Consider the following 18,730-nt stretch of genomic DNA (forward strand, 5'->3'; position numbering starts at 1 on the left):
GGGAGACACCAGGTAAGAAAAACAAGGATCACAGAATGGTTTGGGCTCATCCTGAAGATCATCTCACTCCCCTTGCCATGGCAGGGACATCTCCCTCTATCCCAGCTTGCTCCAGCCTGGCCTTGGACACTTCCAGGGATGGGGCAGCCACAGCTTCTCTGTGCCAGGGCCTCCTCACCCTCACAGAGAGCAATTCCTTCCTAATATCCAGTCTAACCTTGCTTTCTGACAATTCAGAGCCTTTCTGCCTTGTCTGTCACAATATGCCCTTGTAAAAACTCCCTCTCCAGCTCTCTTGTAGCCCCCTGATCTGATAACAGTTAAGAAATACACATTCTCAACCCATTACTTTTTATAATGAAGGTGATATTTTTACAAAGAGCTGGGTCTGAAACCATAGTTAGATACATGCATAGCAACCATGGGGTTAAAACATGCAATCCCTTCCAACCTGTGTTTTACATCACCTTAAATCCAGCACTGGCAGTGACAAGAAATGTAATTTCAGACATACAGGGCTTATATTTACATTGGAAAACACAGATTTTAGAGTTGTAGAGACATTTTCTTTGTTACTTTCTTAATATATTAAGAGCCTTAGCGTGCTAAAATCTCTATAAAAAACCTGCATCTCAACAGCTTCTCCACGTAAAGCAGACATCAAAGGTAACAGCTGGCACCAGAGATGAATCAGGGTCTAATGGCTGTGCCCTGTTTCCACTTCTAGGAGTTCAAACAGGAATAAATTCCACTGAAGACAATGAATCTACAACAGTCCAAACCCACAGCCTGATACTACAATAAACATGTTCTTTCTGAGCTTCAGCTTTTCAGATACCAGCTGGTTAAACTCCAGTGAAGTCAAACTCATTGCATTAACATAATCAAGGCATTACAAACAAAGCAAACAAAAAAGTTGGACAGGGTTGCAGTGAATATTTGGTCTGGCACGTGTGTTTATAAATTAATTCAATGCTGAGCAAAATTTGTAGGACCAAAAAGCTGAAGGAAGAAAAGGAGCATTGAAAGAGATGGGATTTTATCACAACACAAAGTACTGGGTATCACCAAAGGATGCAGGAATTAAATAGTTTATTCCCACACACTGGTCATCACTGAACAGAGCAACCCACTCTGGAGATTTTTGGGTCTGAGCAGAGTAGGAGTAGAGTTCTCTGCCTTAGAGTATGAGCAGAAGTTTCCAATGAGAGCAGGAAGAATGGCAAAAGCAGATTTCCTCTCTCCATGTATTTTAAGGCTCATACTGGCAGAGGAGGGATGGACCCCCAGCAGCAAGTCAGGATCCCAAACACCCTGTGCTGAGGTGGCAGGAGGACCAGATTTACTGGAAAACTTGTGACAGCAGCTCAGTAATATTCCATGAATCACATGAGGAAGTATCTTATCCCAGGTTTTTGAGTCCTCACGTGTAGGCTGAATGTCTTTTAAGATGATAGATCCACTTCCTTATGTATGGGAGATTTCCAAGCCATCCAGGCTGCAAAATCTGCTTCCCCTCAAATGATTTTGGCACTTTTGTTCCCACAAACACAGGGTTGCCAAAAAAGAAAAGCAGGACGTGGAAAGAATGAACCTAACAGCAATCTGGGCTGGGCTCCTCTGAAAAGCCTGTCTAGAGGGACTCTTGTTTCTTATTTCTGCAGCTGAGATAATCACCTTCCATAAACAGCTCAGTGCCAGAATGTGGTCCCTTTTCTTTCTCAGCATGCAGGAGAGATCCTTACATCCTCTGAAGTATCCATGGAAGAAATACCACAGCTAATCCAAGCCTGCTTGAAATGCTGGGTGTTCTGCTGAGCTGCGCTAGGTCAAAGGAGAGGGGCATTAGTGGTTTGCTTCTCATCAGATGAGTGATGAAAGCTGAATGTACAGCCTGGTGCTGCACAAGGGGCAAACTCTCCATCCCCAGCAAGCAGCTACAGCCCAGATCCTGATCCTAGGCACTCCTGATTTATATGAAATGCCTCTCCCTGTCCTCATCAATTAGTAACTGTCTTGTTCTCCAATGCATGAGAGCTTATTATATCCATTTGTTTTGGTGTCTTGTCTAAACAGCTGGAACAGGGCTCAATATCCTCCCTCAGTATCTTGTGCATCCATTATTATGATAGCAGGGCTCTCTCAAACTCCTGCCTCCCGTCTCAGGATTTATTTTTGTTTCTCCTTGATAATTTCTGAGACATTGCAAACAAAGCTGGTCACTGTATGAAGTACTTTGAATAACTTCTTGAGAATATTTACATTTACGAAATGAAAACTTGTTCTCTGGTATTGTTCACAGCTTGGACAAAGCTAAACTGAGCTTTCTGATTATGTGAGGCAAGAGGAAACACAACTATTTTGTGTCCACAGAAAATTTTACATATTACACATGTAAATTCATTTAATTGCCATTAACATCTACTTTTTACCTTTATCACACAGTTCTCTTTCTCTTTTTCCCCCCAAAGTCCCTTTAGTCCCCTTTTTATATAAAAATCCCTCTCCACCACAAATGAGACTATTCAGAAAGAGTAATGCAGCTCAAACAACACATCTTTCACTTCTGGGTCTTCGCTGGTCAGATCTGATCTGAGCAAGGTTAATTTCTCTTTTAATTTACAGACCACAATTGCTTCCAGTTAATTATGAACTCTGCTTTTATATTATTTTTTTCCCTCTCACTATAGTGTTTCCTTGACCACTCCTTCACCAACTAAGATAATCAAGAGAAGACTGAGACTTCATCGCATTTTTAATTGCAGTTAATTACAAAACACTGAAAGTCTCTGTATGTGATAAACCCAAAATACCTAAAAGGGTAAGTTTTAAAATTAAAAAAAAAAAAATCTATTATTCCCACAGCTTGAGCACTGGTACCTCCTGTGTCCTGGTTGCATCAGGAAATGTATTGCTGTGATAATTCCAGCAATGACTGATGACATCTCTGGCTGAAGTTAAGCACAACCAAGGGACTTTGTGCAGGAACTGAGGCAATGCCCAAACTCTGAGTGAACTTATTCTGCAGATGTGGTCTGACTGTACTTGACTGTTCTTCCCATATTACCTCAAATCAGGTTTAAAAATTTAAACAAAAGGTGCCCTTTTCTTCTTCCCAGATGAAAGAACATTTTAATCCTTTCTGCAGAACGCAAAAATCTGACTTTTGTACTGATTTAAATGCGATACAAGAACTGTGTATTTCATATTATTATTTTTAACAAGTGTGTTGTTAAAAACAGGTTTCAGGTGTGCCTTGTTTCAGGCTTTAGAGTCCAACCTAAGAAACACAGGGTTTATTTCTGCAACCCCCTCCACACAAACAGGCAATGTGTCGTGGCTGAGCTCCATGGTGCTCTCACTGACATGAGCACACATGGGGTGACTCCACCCTGGAAATCACAATCATTTACCCTGGACACAACCTCTAAAACCACCAAGTCCCAGGGCACTGCTGGGATGTGCCACAAAGAAAAAGCACTCATAATTAAAAAAAATGTCATTTGAAATGAAGACACCCTATGCTCTTTAGTGCCTCCTGCAAAAGAATTTTCACCAACATGAGACATCACCAAAAACCCAACAAACGAAACAAAATAAAGAGTAATTCTGGCAACACCTGAAACCTCACAGGCTGTTTGAACCAGAGTGGGTAACGATATTTAGTGAAAACTCAGATTGGAGAGTCAGAAGGCTTTGCAGTTAGAGAGAGCCAGAGCTGGAGGACGAGAGGGGTTCCTTACCCAGGCAGGTGCGGCCGTCGGCGTGGAGCCGGAATCCCGGCTGGCACTGGCACTGGAAGGAGCCCTGGGTGTTGGCACAGCCCTGCTGGCAGCCCCCGTTCAGCACCTCACACTCATCCACGTCTGCAGAAGGAAGGGAGGGACACGGTGAGGAAGGATTACAAGAGACCCTGGTTCTCCTGCAGGGCTCATCCAAAATGCAGGGAGCTCGGGCTGGGTTGTTGTTTACTTCATTTTGGCAGCAAAGAAAAGGGGAATTTTATGGTATTTTTCCAAGTTCCTGCAGGCACTGCCTCTGTAGTCTCTGCTTCTGAAGTCCTGGTTAATTAGAGTGATTTGTGACATGGCTGTTTCATTGAGGCCAAAGTAAAATAAAAAGGAAGAATTAGGGTTAGATGACACATCTGAGCCAGTAGGAACTGCTGGTCAAACCTTTGGCTTTTATAAAAACTTACTCTATGAAGATTTCTTTTTGCATCAGGCCATTAATCCTTTTTGTTCTTGGGGGTACAAGCAGGTACAACTGACATGAATGGAAAACAGACACATTCTCCATCACCATTCCATTTTCAACCATGGAAAGCACAGAAAGCTTAAAGAGAAAACTTTAGAAGAGTGAGGAATTTCTGCTGCATTTTCTGTGTCCCTTGCCATACAAGCATAGAATCACAGAATGGTTTGGGCTGGATGGGACCCTAAAGCTCCTCTCACTGCAACCCCCTGGCCATGTTCAGGGACACTGCCCACTATCCCAGGTTGCTCCAAGCTTCATCCAGCCTGGCCTTGGACACTTCCAGGGAGGGGGGGAAACCATTGTGCCTTGTTCTTCCTTGTGCTCACCTAAACTTTCCATAGCATCTTCTCAGACAACCTCCCAGAGAAATGATGTGAGCTCCTGCTGATACCTTTTCCAAAGCTAAGCAGGCATCATCCCATATTTCGGGGGATTTTTAGAGGATTACATTCGGTCAAATGGAGAGGGAAACAAGCATTAAACCAGCTTGAGAACACTGCTGTAAAGTTCCAGCTGAAAATGATGGACAATGATGGACAAAGATCAAGAAGAGTTTAAGTAAACAGGTGAAGGTCTAAGACAGAATCATAAAAAACTGAATTTCCAGAAGTACCACATAAGCAGTTTCTGCACCTCTTCAGCAACGCTGGGCTACTGTAAATAGCATTTGATTGACATGTTGACACCATTACCTTAAAAATCAACATGGGGTCGTTGGAAATAAGGGTCAATTAGCCCATTCCCTGAAAAAAATCCCCCTGGCAGATATTTGCCTAGATTTTGTCTGTCCATTCCTTAGCAGTCCCCAGGGATAGCAGCTCCACCTCCCACCATCTCCCCCAGGGGCAATTCTTGTCCCAAATTACCCAAATGCCAAAGATATTTTCTTCCCCAAGTCAAGTCTCCCTCCTGCAACAGACATCTCTAAAGAACCCCCCTTTCAACACTGCAGCCTCCTGCTGATTTAATTGCTCTTTAGATCATGTTCTGAAATTATCTAATGGGAGGCAAGTCCACAACTGCTCCTGTGGGGGAAGCAAGTCCAGAGTGAAGGAATTTCCCCCCCCATATTGCACTTGAGGAACAAGGGGTCTGGCTTTCATATCTTTGCTGTGGTTGCATCTGTTTTGCATTTAACTTTCATGGTTTACATATTTTTTAAATGCTTTTATGTTTATTCCATTTTAGAAAATCTAATCACAATTAACTGAAAGAGGAAGTTTTAAAGAAGACTTGGAAATGCACAACATGCAGTTCCTCAGGAAATGCATTTATGAAGTTAAATTTTAATACTTCACATGTGAATTTCCCTCACCTAAAATGAAGTCCTGGTGTTGACTGGTGTTTAAATTCAGACCATTTGCTAACATGCACCACTTTTTGATCCTTCTGCTGTATTTGTTGTTTTATTAGACTGTATACTACATACATGTCCTACTGCCCGCAGACATCTGGAATATGCTTTTTTGAAACAGAAATTTTGCCTTTTAAAATGTAAACAGTAAACAGAAAATGTTATTCACCGTGTTTAATTCCATACCGCTAAGAACCAGACTGCTGAAAAATGCCAGGACGAAATGAAACCCAGGAAACCCTTTGTATGGAGTGTCAGAGAAATAAAATAAGCAAAAAGACTCAGAAAAATAGAACAAGGAAGCAGCTGAACCACATAGTACACCACATTCCAGTATTTATACCTCAATAAACTCAAACACTGGGAGCTTCAGTATTTTAATTTTATAGGCTACAATCAGCTGGAGAATTTCCCTCATATACCAAACACAGTTTTAAGTTCAGATATTGGCACTTACATAGGAGAAAAAATAGTCCAGCTAATAAAAACAAGCTGGGAGTTAGTGATATTTGTTAGTCTCCATTTGGAGATTTAAAGGAGTGGCTTGGTTTATGGGGGAGCTCTGCACCCAGCAGCAGCACTTCCCTCATGCTGGCACATCCCAGAGGGCCATACAGCAATGATACTGCTGAAAGGCAACACAATTCAATGCAAAATAAAAGATCCTAAACCACTTGTGCCCATGAGCTAGACCCAGCCCCAGCCTGAGCCTCCCTGCAGCAAGAGGAGGCGAGACCCAGGAGCTGAAATTGCAGCTCCACGACGCCACATCAACAGCAAATCTGATGACAGATGATCCCTTCCAGCCCCAGACTTCCTCTGCAAGATCAATATTTTAAGGATTATATGCTGAAAGATTCCTTCACATCCAGCAGATAAAATCAAGAGAAATGCAAGGCGCAGTCGCCTTTCCACGTCTCCTCCATCTCAAGGCCAGGAAACAGCTTCGCCCCCAGTTACAGCAGAAAAATTCCCTAATTATTTTGTCTGGGGAGCAGTCTGCAAAGCAGACACTGATCTAAATGCCTGAACTACATTTGGAAGTTTTAAAAATCCAAACTATTTGGACTTTCACGTTTGAATTGCTGTACTAGTAAAGGACACATGTAGCAGCAAAAGAACAGCTTCTGCTTTTGTGGGTACACAAGTGGATATATTTTTTCTACTTGGCCGTAGAAAGATTAAATTATTGTAGAATAGCAGATGTATTAAAAATATTTAAAAGCATTCTTGAAATATAAAGCCCTTCCATTGCAATTCTAGACCATCACAGGATTATGGAAGATTGTATCTGCATCTGTGATTAAATTTGGATTAGTTTCCAGTGCAGATCAAACTTCAACACCTTCCTGCTCGAATTTCTATAGTTACAACCTAGGATGCTTATCTGAATAACCTGAATTTCAAGCCACTTATGGCTTGCTTATCACAAGCCAGGCTGTGATGAAAGCAGCTGCATCCTCACAAGACAGAGGGAGAGCAATTCCTGGAGACAAGAAGGAAAATGAGAGCTGTGCGCTGTCCCCAGGCTGTCTTGCCAAGGAGATTACACTGCTGGGTGAACAAAGCAGAGGTGGTGTGTGGATATTCTCCTTCTCACCTTCAGAACATTTCAGAGATGCTTTACAGGGGGATTCCCCACTGAAGGTACCTTCCTGTGTCCTTGTTTGTTCACCTTTCATCGGGAATTACCTAATACTCAGTCAAACAAACCAAAGCCTGTGTGTTCCCAAGATGTAAAATATTTTAACCACATCTTTTTTAGCTCCTCATGCTCATGAGGGCTGTGCACTTGGACTGACCCTTCCTCCATCCCAACACCTCAAGTTCCAAACACAATAGAAGAGGATGTCATGTACAAATGCCCAACTCACTGCCAGCACTGTGCCCTTTCCAAGGGCAGATCCTACAGGTGGAGTTCCAGATTGTGACATCCTCCTCACCCCTGACTGAGGGCCCTGCTAATCATCAAGGAGGTTGGTCCCTAATTGACTTGATTAACCACATTAAAAGTCCATTTGCCCTGCCCAAAACCTGTTTCAGTGCAGAGCTGTGTGACTGCTTGTTTGGAATTCAGGATTGTCACATTAGCAGCTTTTTTCATATCGTTATTAAAATGCTCAGGAACAGCTATGATCAATCAGTTCCTCAAAAATACACAGAGAGCAGTAATAAACATAGATAATTAGTGAACCTGCAATCATGGTTTTTATAAAGGAAGAAAGAAAGCAAGATGCTGCCCGATCAATTCTCTACTAACAGAAAGCTTTGCTTTTTAAGACCACTAAGAAATGCAAACAAGATACAGAACTCCAAATAAAAGAAAAACAGGATAACAAGCCTCCATTTTGAGAATCCTGAATGGAGGATTGATGATGTGCCAAAGGTATCCCGGGGATGGTGTTCTCCCTGAGGAGGACACTGCCCAAAGCTCCATGTGACAGCAAGGTTTGCCTCTCAAGGAGCTTCCCCCAGCCAGGGGCATTTCTTGAGGGTGACAAATGAACAGGCTTTCCCTCCCTTGGCTACTAAAATTTGCTGACTGACAACTGTTCAGAGTCAGTGTTTTCTGAGAGATAAGCAGACAAAAAACTTCCTCTTCCTAGTGCCCAGGCACTGATGGAGAAAGAAACCAGAACTGGGCAGGACCAACCTCACCATTTAGAACAGATTTTAGGAACGATTTCGTCCTGGAAGGGGTCGTAAAGCATTGGAACAGGCTGCTGGGGCAGTGATGGGAATGCCACCATCCCTGGACATGGTTTAATGGTGAACACAGTGGTGGTGCTGGGCTGACTGCTGGACTTGATCTTGAAGGTCTTTTCCAACCTTAGGGGTCATATGATTTCAGGATTTTATTTAATAATTAATTAGTTTTCGGCAAAACCTTTTCACTTGGTCGAGCAGAGAACAACACGGAGAGGCAGAGATCAAAGAGTTGTGAGCATGCATCACCTACCCCACAAACACCAGAATATGGTGATTTTCCACATGGATGGAAAGATTTCTGTCCAGCTGGGAGCTGGTGTGAGAACCCATTCCTTGCTGGTACCTGCACACAGGGACCCAAACACACCGTCTGTGGATCTGGCCCAAATGACTTTCACTACACCCTTTTTATTAAATTCCCAAGAAATACTACCTAAAACAGGAATGAATGACACACAAACATTCCCTCTTTCCAGCCACCACAATCCCCCAGCTTGCTGCAGAAAGGATGAGACCAGCAGAAGCAGGGAAACACAAAACCCTACTTGGATTTACTCAGAGAATGGTTTATGCTGATGGTTTTAAAGTCACATCATAATTAAAAATAATTACAATGATTATTTATTTAAAAAATCCAGACCAGAAAGAAGAAACATGGTCTAGTCCCTGCAGCATTATCTTAAAATTCACTAAAATCAGGGTTTGATCCCTCTTTACCCAGGGAGCTCTGTGGGTCTCTGGTCCCCACAAAATATTGTGAGGATCAGTCAGGAATGATGGTGACAGAGAAAGAGGGAAGACTGGATCTTAAGTACAACAAGAAACCTTAAGAGGCTCTATTTTAAATTATCACAAGTGGATAAACTATTCAACTCCAACACAGATTTGGAAATAAGTTCCAACAATCTGGCTCACCCCTCCCTTGCCCCAAGCAGCTCCCCCAGACTCTTCAGCTGCAGATCATTTTGTATATCTGATAAGAAAACTCTGATTGTTTGCTATTTAATGTGATATTTTAAATCAACAAAGATGCATGGCAGTGCTTTGCCTTCTGTTATTTGTAACTACACTGTTACTACTCTCTTTTCTATACTCCAAAGGGTGTTTAAACCTCACAAAAGTTATGAAGTGAAAATATCATATGGTCTTTCCCCACTAATTACATGGAGGATTTTACACATTATTTAGTGTGTTTTTCAATTAAATAATTTATGTACTCATGGGAAGGAAGGGAAACAGGCTTGGTTCCCAGACATTCTTAAGCTGATCACAAAAGTCAGAAATTATTCTATAAAGTAAAACTTAAAATAAGCCCCCGTTATTGCTGTAAGTAGGTAAATTAATAACAGATTCAACTCACAGCTTCCTTTAAATCACAGAACTGCTCAAGTCTCAAGCTCAGAAATGTCCAAAATTTGACAACTGGTGTGAATTCCTTCACAAAGCATGACATAATTTGCTCTTGCAGCAGAAGTTTTGAAAAGGATCTCTCCCCTTTTACTAACACAAAAATGATTTTCAGGGTTTGAAACTCCTGTTGCTAGAAAAATATTTGGCCATCTTTTCCACAATGAAAGAAGTTTTACATTGATATTGACTCTAGGAAGGAAAACACAAGTTTGAAGTCTGGTCCAAAACAAAGCCTAAAATCAAAACAAAAAAAACCCCAAACCAGTTCATATGAATAAAAAAATATATTTCTTTTTCATTGAACCCAACTCAGCAACAAAGATTGAGAAAAGCAGTTTTGGGTGGCTGGGAAGTTTTAAACTGCAAAACTCCTCGTCTGGGGCTCTTTTTTTAATGCTCCACAAAACACCACAAATACTCTACAAGCTCCTTTGAGTGGTTTCCTAGAACCCGGTGTTAAAACACCTCCACGAAACAGCTTTCAGCACAGATAAATGTGCTCCTGCAGAGCCAGCTGGGTCATTTTGAACTGTTAGTGCTCCCAGGCTTTTATTTTTGCTCCTCAGCTATTTGTTCTGCCCTTTGCTGGCCCCTGCCATGGATTAGATGAGCATCCATTGTCTGAGCCAGCCAGGTCAGCCCCGAGCTGCCGCAGCTTCCTCGTGTTCCTCACTGCCAGGTGTCACAGGCAAGGCTGCTCCAACAGGATTAACTCATGGAATGGCTCCAGCAAGCCAAAAGGAGCTGGGAAGAGACTGGTTAAAAGGCAAGGTTAATGATTCCTCACCCAATTTAGCCCCTGCAAGCTGGTTTCACAATGGAGGAGGACCCTTGTTGGAGCAGCCAGTTTTCTGCCACATTTCTTCACCCAGGATAAAGGACAAAGCAGCTTCTACCAGCACCCATTTTGCAGGCAAAGAAAGAGGCTTTACAAGTGATCTGATTATTTACCTGCTCCTGAAAATGGGGAAGGGAAGGTAAATAATGGCATTAGATCACCACTGCTTTTTGTCTGTCAGTCTGTCCTCCAGACCTCCCTGGAGGTTCGGTGTATTGTGGAGAGACATTTTCTACCCTGTAGTTGGTACCTTGTCCTACAGCTCATGTGCTTTCCCAGGTGGTTTTCAGGACTTCCAGCTGTGCCTAGGCCAGGTTTCACTTCTCTCCTTCTGGTTTCTCTCTCTCTACACAGGAAACACCAAAGGATGGAAACCACAGCGCCGTGAAACGTTGAACAGCAGAGTCATCAATGGGACCTTGTGCTAGGTAATAAATATTTATGTCCAGATCTTAAAGGGGATGCTTCTCCTGATGACTGTTTTCAAGGGAAAAGGACAGAGGCATCTCCAAGGTATTTTTGACAGACCCATGGAGCAGGAGTGTCAGGAGCTGCCCCACAACCTGCTTTTGGAGAGAAGATTTCTGTGAGCACTGCAAGGGACAATCCACCCCAACAAGTCTGAGACCTGGATTTCATTTCCTGGTCCGCCACTGGCCTTACTGGGGAGTAAAGAGATGAATAAATTGTCATTTATTCATGAGAAATCATGCAGCCCTGTTCGTGGGGGCCACAGGTGACTGGAAAGAACAACATTGACCAGACACAAATCCTGGTAATTTGAATTCATTGAATTTGAACTTGGTACGGCAAAGCCTCCTTTTCCTTTCCCCTTTCCTTTTCCTTCCCTTCCCTATTCCCTCCTAAGACTGGCACCAGACAACCACTTAAAGTGGTGACTTGTTGCTCCCAGTGCCTGGACCCTGCCACCACAGTTCATTTCCCAGCTGTCCCCCAGGAGAGAGATCTCCTGCACAGAGTGATGAGAAAAGAGAAAATTGGCCAATATTTGTACTGCCCATTTCTGCTTACTCTCCATGCCTGACATGCCACTCTCTCACGAGATATTTAACAGTGGTTTAGCTCAATAAACATCCAAGAGCCCCTCATCCACAGCTCTAAATGCAAACCATATGTTGCAGATGAAAACCCTGAAGATTATAATTAGAACTGTCCATTCAATTTAAACAAAGTCAAGAATGAAAACTATTTCAAATTCAATAAACAGGCCATTTCAAAGTGTAGACACTGTGGAGGACAAGCTTAACAACTTAATTGACAGGTAAAGCTTCATTTCTAATCCTCATTTTGATATCATCTGTAGCCTCAGGAGTCAAAACACATCACTGCTCAGTGCTCAAAATATGCAGAGAAAATGAAAATGTCAGCTGAATGAAAAAAAAAGGAGAAGCATCTGTTTGATAGCTGTGTAAGCCTGTGATATGTAAACTGCTTTGGAGTCAAGCAGCCCTAATTAGAGTTTCAAGGAATTCTTCATTAAATATACAGACAGAGACATATATATATATATATATATATATGCACACACACACACTTTAAGCAATTATTGAAACCAGACAATTTGCAGGAAAACCAGGCTATAGAATTAAAGCTAGGAACATGGCAATTTCATGGCCAGACCTCAGACAACACCGTGATGTTTTCACACAGCCATGTAGAAATAGATTTTTCATCTTTTCACAAAGCAGTTCTGTATGTTTTTCTCCACCCAAAGTATTTAAAACAAAAAAAGAACGATCTTTTTTGGGATCTTGGTGTAGTACACAGCATCTCAGCAAAGTAAAGCCAAAAAGGAAGAGTGATGGGGTTACCAGCCCCCTCAGTGGGGTTAGACTAATAGATATTTTGGCAACTGCACCCCCTTGACGACTCCAACTCCCATCAAAATGAAACCCACACAGATGGACACAAACTCTCACTGAACAGCTGTGCCAGGATAAGTGAATGACCGCATGAAATAAGAAGGGAGTACAAGCTGAAGAATGACAAACCAAAGAAAAGGGTAACTTAGGCTCCTAAAAAAAACAAAACAACAAAACCCAGCTTCATTAATGTTACTGCTTCCAGTAGAAAAGAGGTAAATGTACTGGCTGTGAACAGGGAAGTTGGAAGGGAAGGTTTTAAAACCAAATATCAAAATTGCAGGTGGTTTCTGCTTAGGAGAAGGACTTTGAGATCACCAGTATCAGCAGCTACTGCAAGATTTTCTGATGTGGGGTGGAACAGCAGAGAGAATATTTGTTATGGGTCTATCAATTTTTAAATACAGCTCCTCAGTACAACCCAGTTGGGCCCTGCTGTGTGGTGGGAGGGTGGCAAAGGAGGAGAGGATCTCTACAAGGAGCTGCACTTAATAAGGGACAGCATGATACAGCCCAAACTCCTTGTGTGGACTCAGCTCTGAGCTGTTTTAAGGAGGTTTATGTGTTGGGCCATCAGCATCTCCTCTCGGCAGGACGTGGCAGTTTGCAAGAGTAGTCCTGGAATAAAAAGAGAAATGCCTGATGTGATGAGAACACCTGGATTTTGCTAGCAGCAATATTAATGCACACTTGCTGAGATCCGTGCCTCTGCTACAGCAGAATGCAGAGAAATGTGTTTTCCACACACAGCAGGTAAAACATGCACAAGAAAATTATAATCATGCAAACACCTTCATAATCCTGTGTTTCCAGCTTACAGCACACGTGCTGTGCTGGCTGAAATACAGATGTGGTTTGTGACAGGGAGGGCACAGGCACCATTCAGCCACCAAGCTCCACCTCTGCCCCTCTGAGGCTGAGACCACAGCACGAGCTCCTGTCCCTGTGTCACAGCTGGCTCTGGCATTGCTCTGCAGCCATCGGCTCATGGGGTGCCTCTTCAGGTGCCACCACGAGCACTGATCCCCCACTGCAGCCACCCCAGCTCCAGGACAATCTAAGAGATAAACTGCCAGGGAGCAAAGGACAGCATTTTACACAGGTTTTCTTGCGCTGCTTCCTTTATGACATAAAGCATGTGTGACTCTGCAGAGGTTCTAGAAGGAGAAGAGAGAAGTGACATGAACACATCCAAAACCTACCCATGCCAACTTCCAGAGGTGGATCCTAATCATCAATCACAGAATGGTTTGGGTGGGAAGGGACCCTGAAGGTCAACCAGTTCTAATTCCCTTGCCATGGAACACCTTCCACGAGCCCAGGCTGCTCCAGCCTGACACCTTCAACTCTTCCAGGTATAGGCCACAAATTTTCTCTGTGAAACCTGTGCCAGTGCCTCACAATCCTCACAGGGAAGAATTTCTTCTCAGTATCTGATCTAAATCTGCCCTCTGTCAGTTTGAAGCCATTTCTCTCTCTCTTATCACTCCATGCTCTTGCTGAAAGTCCCTCTCCAGCTCTCTTGGAGCCCCTTTAGGCATTGGATGGGGCTCTGAGTTCTCCCCAGACATTTCTCATCTCCAGGCTGAACCACCCCAACTCTCTCACCCTGTCTTTGTGTCACCAGGGCATGGAAGAATTTATTTTACTTCCTTTTTTCTTCCTCTTCCTGAGATTAAAATTCACATCAAATTAACCAGTTGATTGCTCCATTTTTATTACTAGTTGTTTTTGAACTCCTTGGCTGACACTGAATCCCTTTTGGGACAGGAGCTGTTCACAGGGTTCTCAGGTGGGCCTTTCACAGAGCTGGCGTGCAACAACAGCAGGTTCACTTCAAGTTGTTCTTCTAATATATCCCAGCTAAAGCCCTCAGGTACTCCTGTAATTGAAGTTGGAGTAATCCAATATGATGTTGATCAAACTACTGATCTTTTAATAACGCAGTGTAGCTCTCCCAGCAGTTGCTATCTCGCTGACAGTCATGTCTGGATCGCTTCCTCTGGGCCAAGGCTTTGAACAGAGAAGCTGACGGGTTTCTGTTTGCTTTAGATTTTATCACAAATTGTTTTAAAGCTTTTTAGGGTTGTATCAGATGGCTCGTAAAATCCACAGGCATTTCAATAATAAAAAAAAAAAGAAAAAAAAGGGAGTTCTATGAGGTGTCCAGGTGAAAAACAGTATTAAATGCTCCCAAAGAGGAACACAAACACCACTCAGGAGCTGTGCTCTTTCCTATCCCTGTACCTGCCATCAGTTCTTGTTTACACAGCCTGTAGGCAAAGCTACAGAAAAAGCTGTAGCCACCCTGCACAATACCCTCCTCTGAAAGGCAAATGTGAACATTTTTCTGCGCACAATTTCCATTTAAAGTATGAATTTAAGGTTTTTCCAAGCCTTGCCTCTCCAAACAAGAATAATTCAGCTGCAATTTGCATTTTCGATGTGCTCGAAATGAACACCAAGATGACTCATGTGCTGTTTATAAGATGCCTGTATTTGCTGGTAAATACCTTGCTACAAACAAGCTATAATTTAAGTATTCAGAAGTCTTGCTTCTGCATAAAATTACTACTAAGTGTAATTTTGGAGACCATGACCAGAGCTTCAATTTCAGGCTTGCAAAGCTCTTCCTACACAATGATTCTTAAAAGTACGAGTGGATTTTCTTCTCTGATAACAGCAATCATTGTATCTCTGTAATTGCAGAAAAGATTACCTGGCTTTTAATTCACATTAGTCAGCTCCAACAATACCCTGCTTCTTTCCTTTCCTTCAAAATAAACTAATTATTGTCAATCAGCCCACTGGAATGTTAACATTCTCTATAACCTGCCTTTCAGATGTAGTCATACATGCAAAAAACTAGCTAATATAAACTAATCAGAGCCCTAGAAATATCTCAAAACATATTTGTACTGCAGTCTATCATTTTTTGTCACATTATTTCCAAATATTATCTTTCATCTGGACAATAACAGCCTTTTCATATAGCTCTATAATGCTTTCCATCTAACTATTCACAGCTCCTCCGTTAATTAAAAGCATCGAGTCCCTGAGTAATATGGCAAACACTGCAATACTTCTGAACTTTAGATGTTTTCACTATCAAAAGCTGATCAATACAGCTTTATGCATCAAGTGGTTTGGACAAAGAAAACTCTCCAGGGCAGTTTTTTTTGCCCATGCCCAACTTTGCTGTGCAAAACTCAGGGAGGAACCATGGAGGGGATGACAGCCGCTGTCCCCGCACATCCCACAGTCTGAAGGACATTCCTTCCCAAGGATGACGGCAAGTTGAGGTTCCTGCTCCATATTTGCTCCCAGCTGGTGGAGCTGGAGGAAGACAAGGTAGCTGGAAGGCTGGGGAAGCAATCCCTGTGCCGAGTCTATAATCAGCTGTGATGCACAGGGAGTCGCCAGCGCCATATGGCAGACGCCGTGGAGATGGGGCTCTGCCTGTGCTGCTACCTGTGGCACCCAGAAACAAGCTTTCCCCTTCAGATCAGTGACCAGTAATTCATCTGATAACTGGAATGCAAAGGGAAAAGGTGCCAGTTTTCCCTGGGGTACGAGCAATGCTGTGCTTTTTAAGAAACGCTGCTGCCTTGGAACGCGGCACAAGTTGAGCTGCAGAGAATGTGTGACACGGTGACAAGCTGCAATACACCTAACCCTGTGTTAGGTAGTGTTCTAACAGTGTACTAATCCTGTAGTCTGACATAACCTGAAAATTAAACTGCCAGTTCCACAGTTTGTTTATGCAAAAGGCTGTTATTAAAACGTTGCAGCTGAATTAAGCGTTCAAAGGCAAAGATCTAGGCACCAAAAAACAAGCTCTGTGGAGAAAAAGAAATTTGCCAATATTATCTGGAAATAATCATTGAATCCTTGAAATATAAGTGATCCCAAAAGTCAAGGGCTTTTGGGTAGGACTCCTTCAACCATTGCTTTGGAGCCTTGGATTAGGATAACAACACCCTTGACCCAACTGGTGCGCATAAAACTTCTCCTTAAAAAGTGACTGCAAACTGACTCAGCCTGTTCTCAGCTCCCATGGATGAAAACATGTATCCTGGATAAAGGAGCTCAGCCTGCAATGGCAGCGCTCCCTTTGGAGGGAGCTGTCATAACTGTGAGCCTGTGTACCCCGAGGGATGGCAGATGTGAGAATCTGGGTGGTTCAGCTCGCAGCCGCCTTTGTTCGGTGCATGAGGGAGGGGCAGGCAGCCTTCAGCAGCAACCAAGCAGGAATCGGGGAGAAACTAAAGCCGGGCAATTAAAAAATTGAAAAATAAAAATAAAAATATTAAAAACTCAAAAATAAAAAAATCAAAAATAAAAAAAATCAACAATAAATCAATTATCAGAGCATCTAAGGCTCTTCTCTGCCCAGACCAACACAGAAGTGCTCTGAACCAGGTGGGAAGTGTCTGCTCTGGTCCGAGCAATGTGTCCCTTTCCCTGACTGAAGAGAGGCAGACACAAAATGCTGGGATTTGCTGAGTTTAGTATTCAATGTGTTTTTATAAGATTGAGAAGGCTTGTGTAGCTGGATCATTTTGCTGGAGAGGGCTCACAGAAAGAAAGGGACTGCCCTGACCAAGCCACTGCCAGCCTGGAATGAGCCCCCAAAATTCAGCTGAAGCTCCTGCCTGGTCAGGCTTGCCAGGAATCAGCACTCAGGTAATTAATTTAAAAAGTCCAATAAGCTGAAGTCAGTGTTACCCTTACTATGGCTATGTTGTCATTTTTACTGCTTATTTGGAGGGCTTTTTTTTTGCTGTAGAACTACCAGGAATAGACAAATGCAGACAGATGACACAATTTGCCTGGGAGAGTGTAACAGCTCCACGTAGCTATTGATCCCAGCTGGATCCAACACAGCATGGGAGAGCACGAGGGAGGTCAGAGGAACAACCTCCAGCCATCACTTCTTAGAGAAATGCGTGAAATTGAGAATTCCAAAAGAATGACTTGGGAGTAGAAATAAAATTAGATTCCCCATCAAGTTTGCAAATGTAGAGCATCTCCAGCAGTTTCTGCCCAGAGCTTCTCCGCAGCCATGCACAAAAATCACACAGTCCTCCTGCCTAAATCCAGCAAAAACACAGAACTCTGAGTGCACAATGCCAAACAGTGTTTATAATGCACAATTGATCCCTAACCTCACTTAATACAGTTCCCTCGGTAAGACAAGTAGGGGAACCCTACTTTTTTAAATTTCCAGCTGGGATCTAAAATCAAAAGCAGTTATTAAGCTTTTACTCATGACTAAAAATAATTATTTGACAGGTAGGAGCAATAATAATTAATACTTAAATGTAAAAACAGATATTGCTTCTTGTTGAATTCACTTCAAATATAAGACATTTACCAATATTCTGGACGTACAAACTAATGGAGAAGAAAATGTTTACTCTTCACCCCCCCTTTCCAGATTACAGTGAGTAATAATTTCAAGTATTATAGATTATTAAGATAATTTCAAGTATTTATACTTTGAAGCATAAATACTTGAAATTATCTGCCTTAGCTCTAAAAACCCAAGCTGGAGTCCCAGGATACCTAAAAGCCACTAAAAACAGGTTTGCAAAAATCAGAAATTAGGCTTTACCTTCTCTCCTCTTACAAGTCTTTTTCTTTTGCTTATACTTTTTCTCCTCTTTTTAGAATTGCTGTAAACTCCCAATACCCTGAAATGCCTCAGTTATAAAGTTGGTTCACACAGGGTCTGCTGAGGGTGATGAGGTGGAGTTGTCCATTCCCCTCTCTCTAAGAGGCAGACTTTAGGTGGACAGAGTAATTCAATTACAGATAATTAGATAATTGGGAAACAATTCCTGCAACTGGATTTATTTCCTTGTCTCAAGACAAGGTCTTGAAATAGAGGAAGATGAAGAGGGTTGGGTGGCTTCACCTCATCTGGGGGTGCCTCCACTTGAGTGCTGTAAGATTTGAGTTCAGCTGGTCTGGTACTTGCTGCATCTGGAATAAGAACTGGTGCTTTTTGATATTTGTGAAATATATTCTCCTTGTTCTCCTTCTGCTGAAGTGTTCCTGGCAATAAGTACCTCAGTGTCGTGGCCTGCCAACAATGTGTGTTGAATCAAATGCAACTGTTAGAGTTAAGATCATGCAAAAGCATCCAGAATCCTTCCAGTAGACTAATTTCTTCTGTTCTAATAAAAATGAAATAAATATAATTAAAAATGCCTTGGCATTTCCTTCCAAGTTCATGGTATTTTGTCCTTCAGTTTTTTATCACAGGACATGGCA

At 42.5% G+C, this 18,730-nt stretch overlaps 1 protein-coding gene across 1 annotated transcript in view; it reads right to left on the minus strand.

The window, feature by feature from the left end:
- The window catches only part of LOC118690009 (multiple epidermal growth factor-like domains protein 6), a 191,533-nt gene that overhangs the window by 66,925 nt on the left and 105,878 nt on the right, over nucleotides 1-18,730 (minus strand). The window contains 1 exon segment of the mRNA XM_054515880.1: nucleotides 3,744-3,866. Within this exon segment, the coding sequence (XP_054371855.1) occupies nucleotides 3,744-3,866 (123 nt within the window).

Source organism: Molothrus ater, chromosome 10 (genome assembly GCF_012460135.2).
Source record: "Molothrus ater isolate BHLD 08-10-18 breed brown headed cowbird chromosome 10, BPBGC_Mater_1.1, whole genome shotgun sequence".
Lineage (NCBI taxonomy): Eukaryota > Metazoa > Chordata > Aves > Passeriformes > Icteridae > Molothrus > Molothrus ater.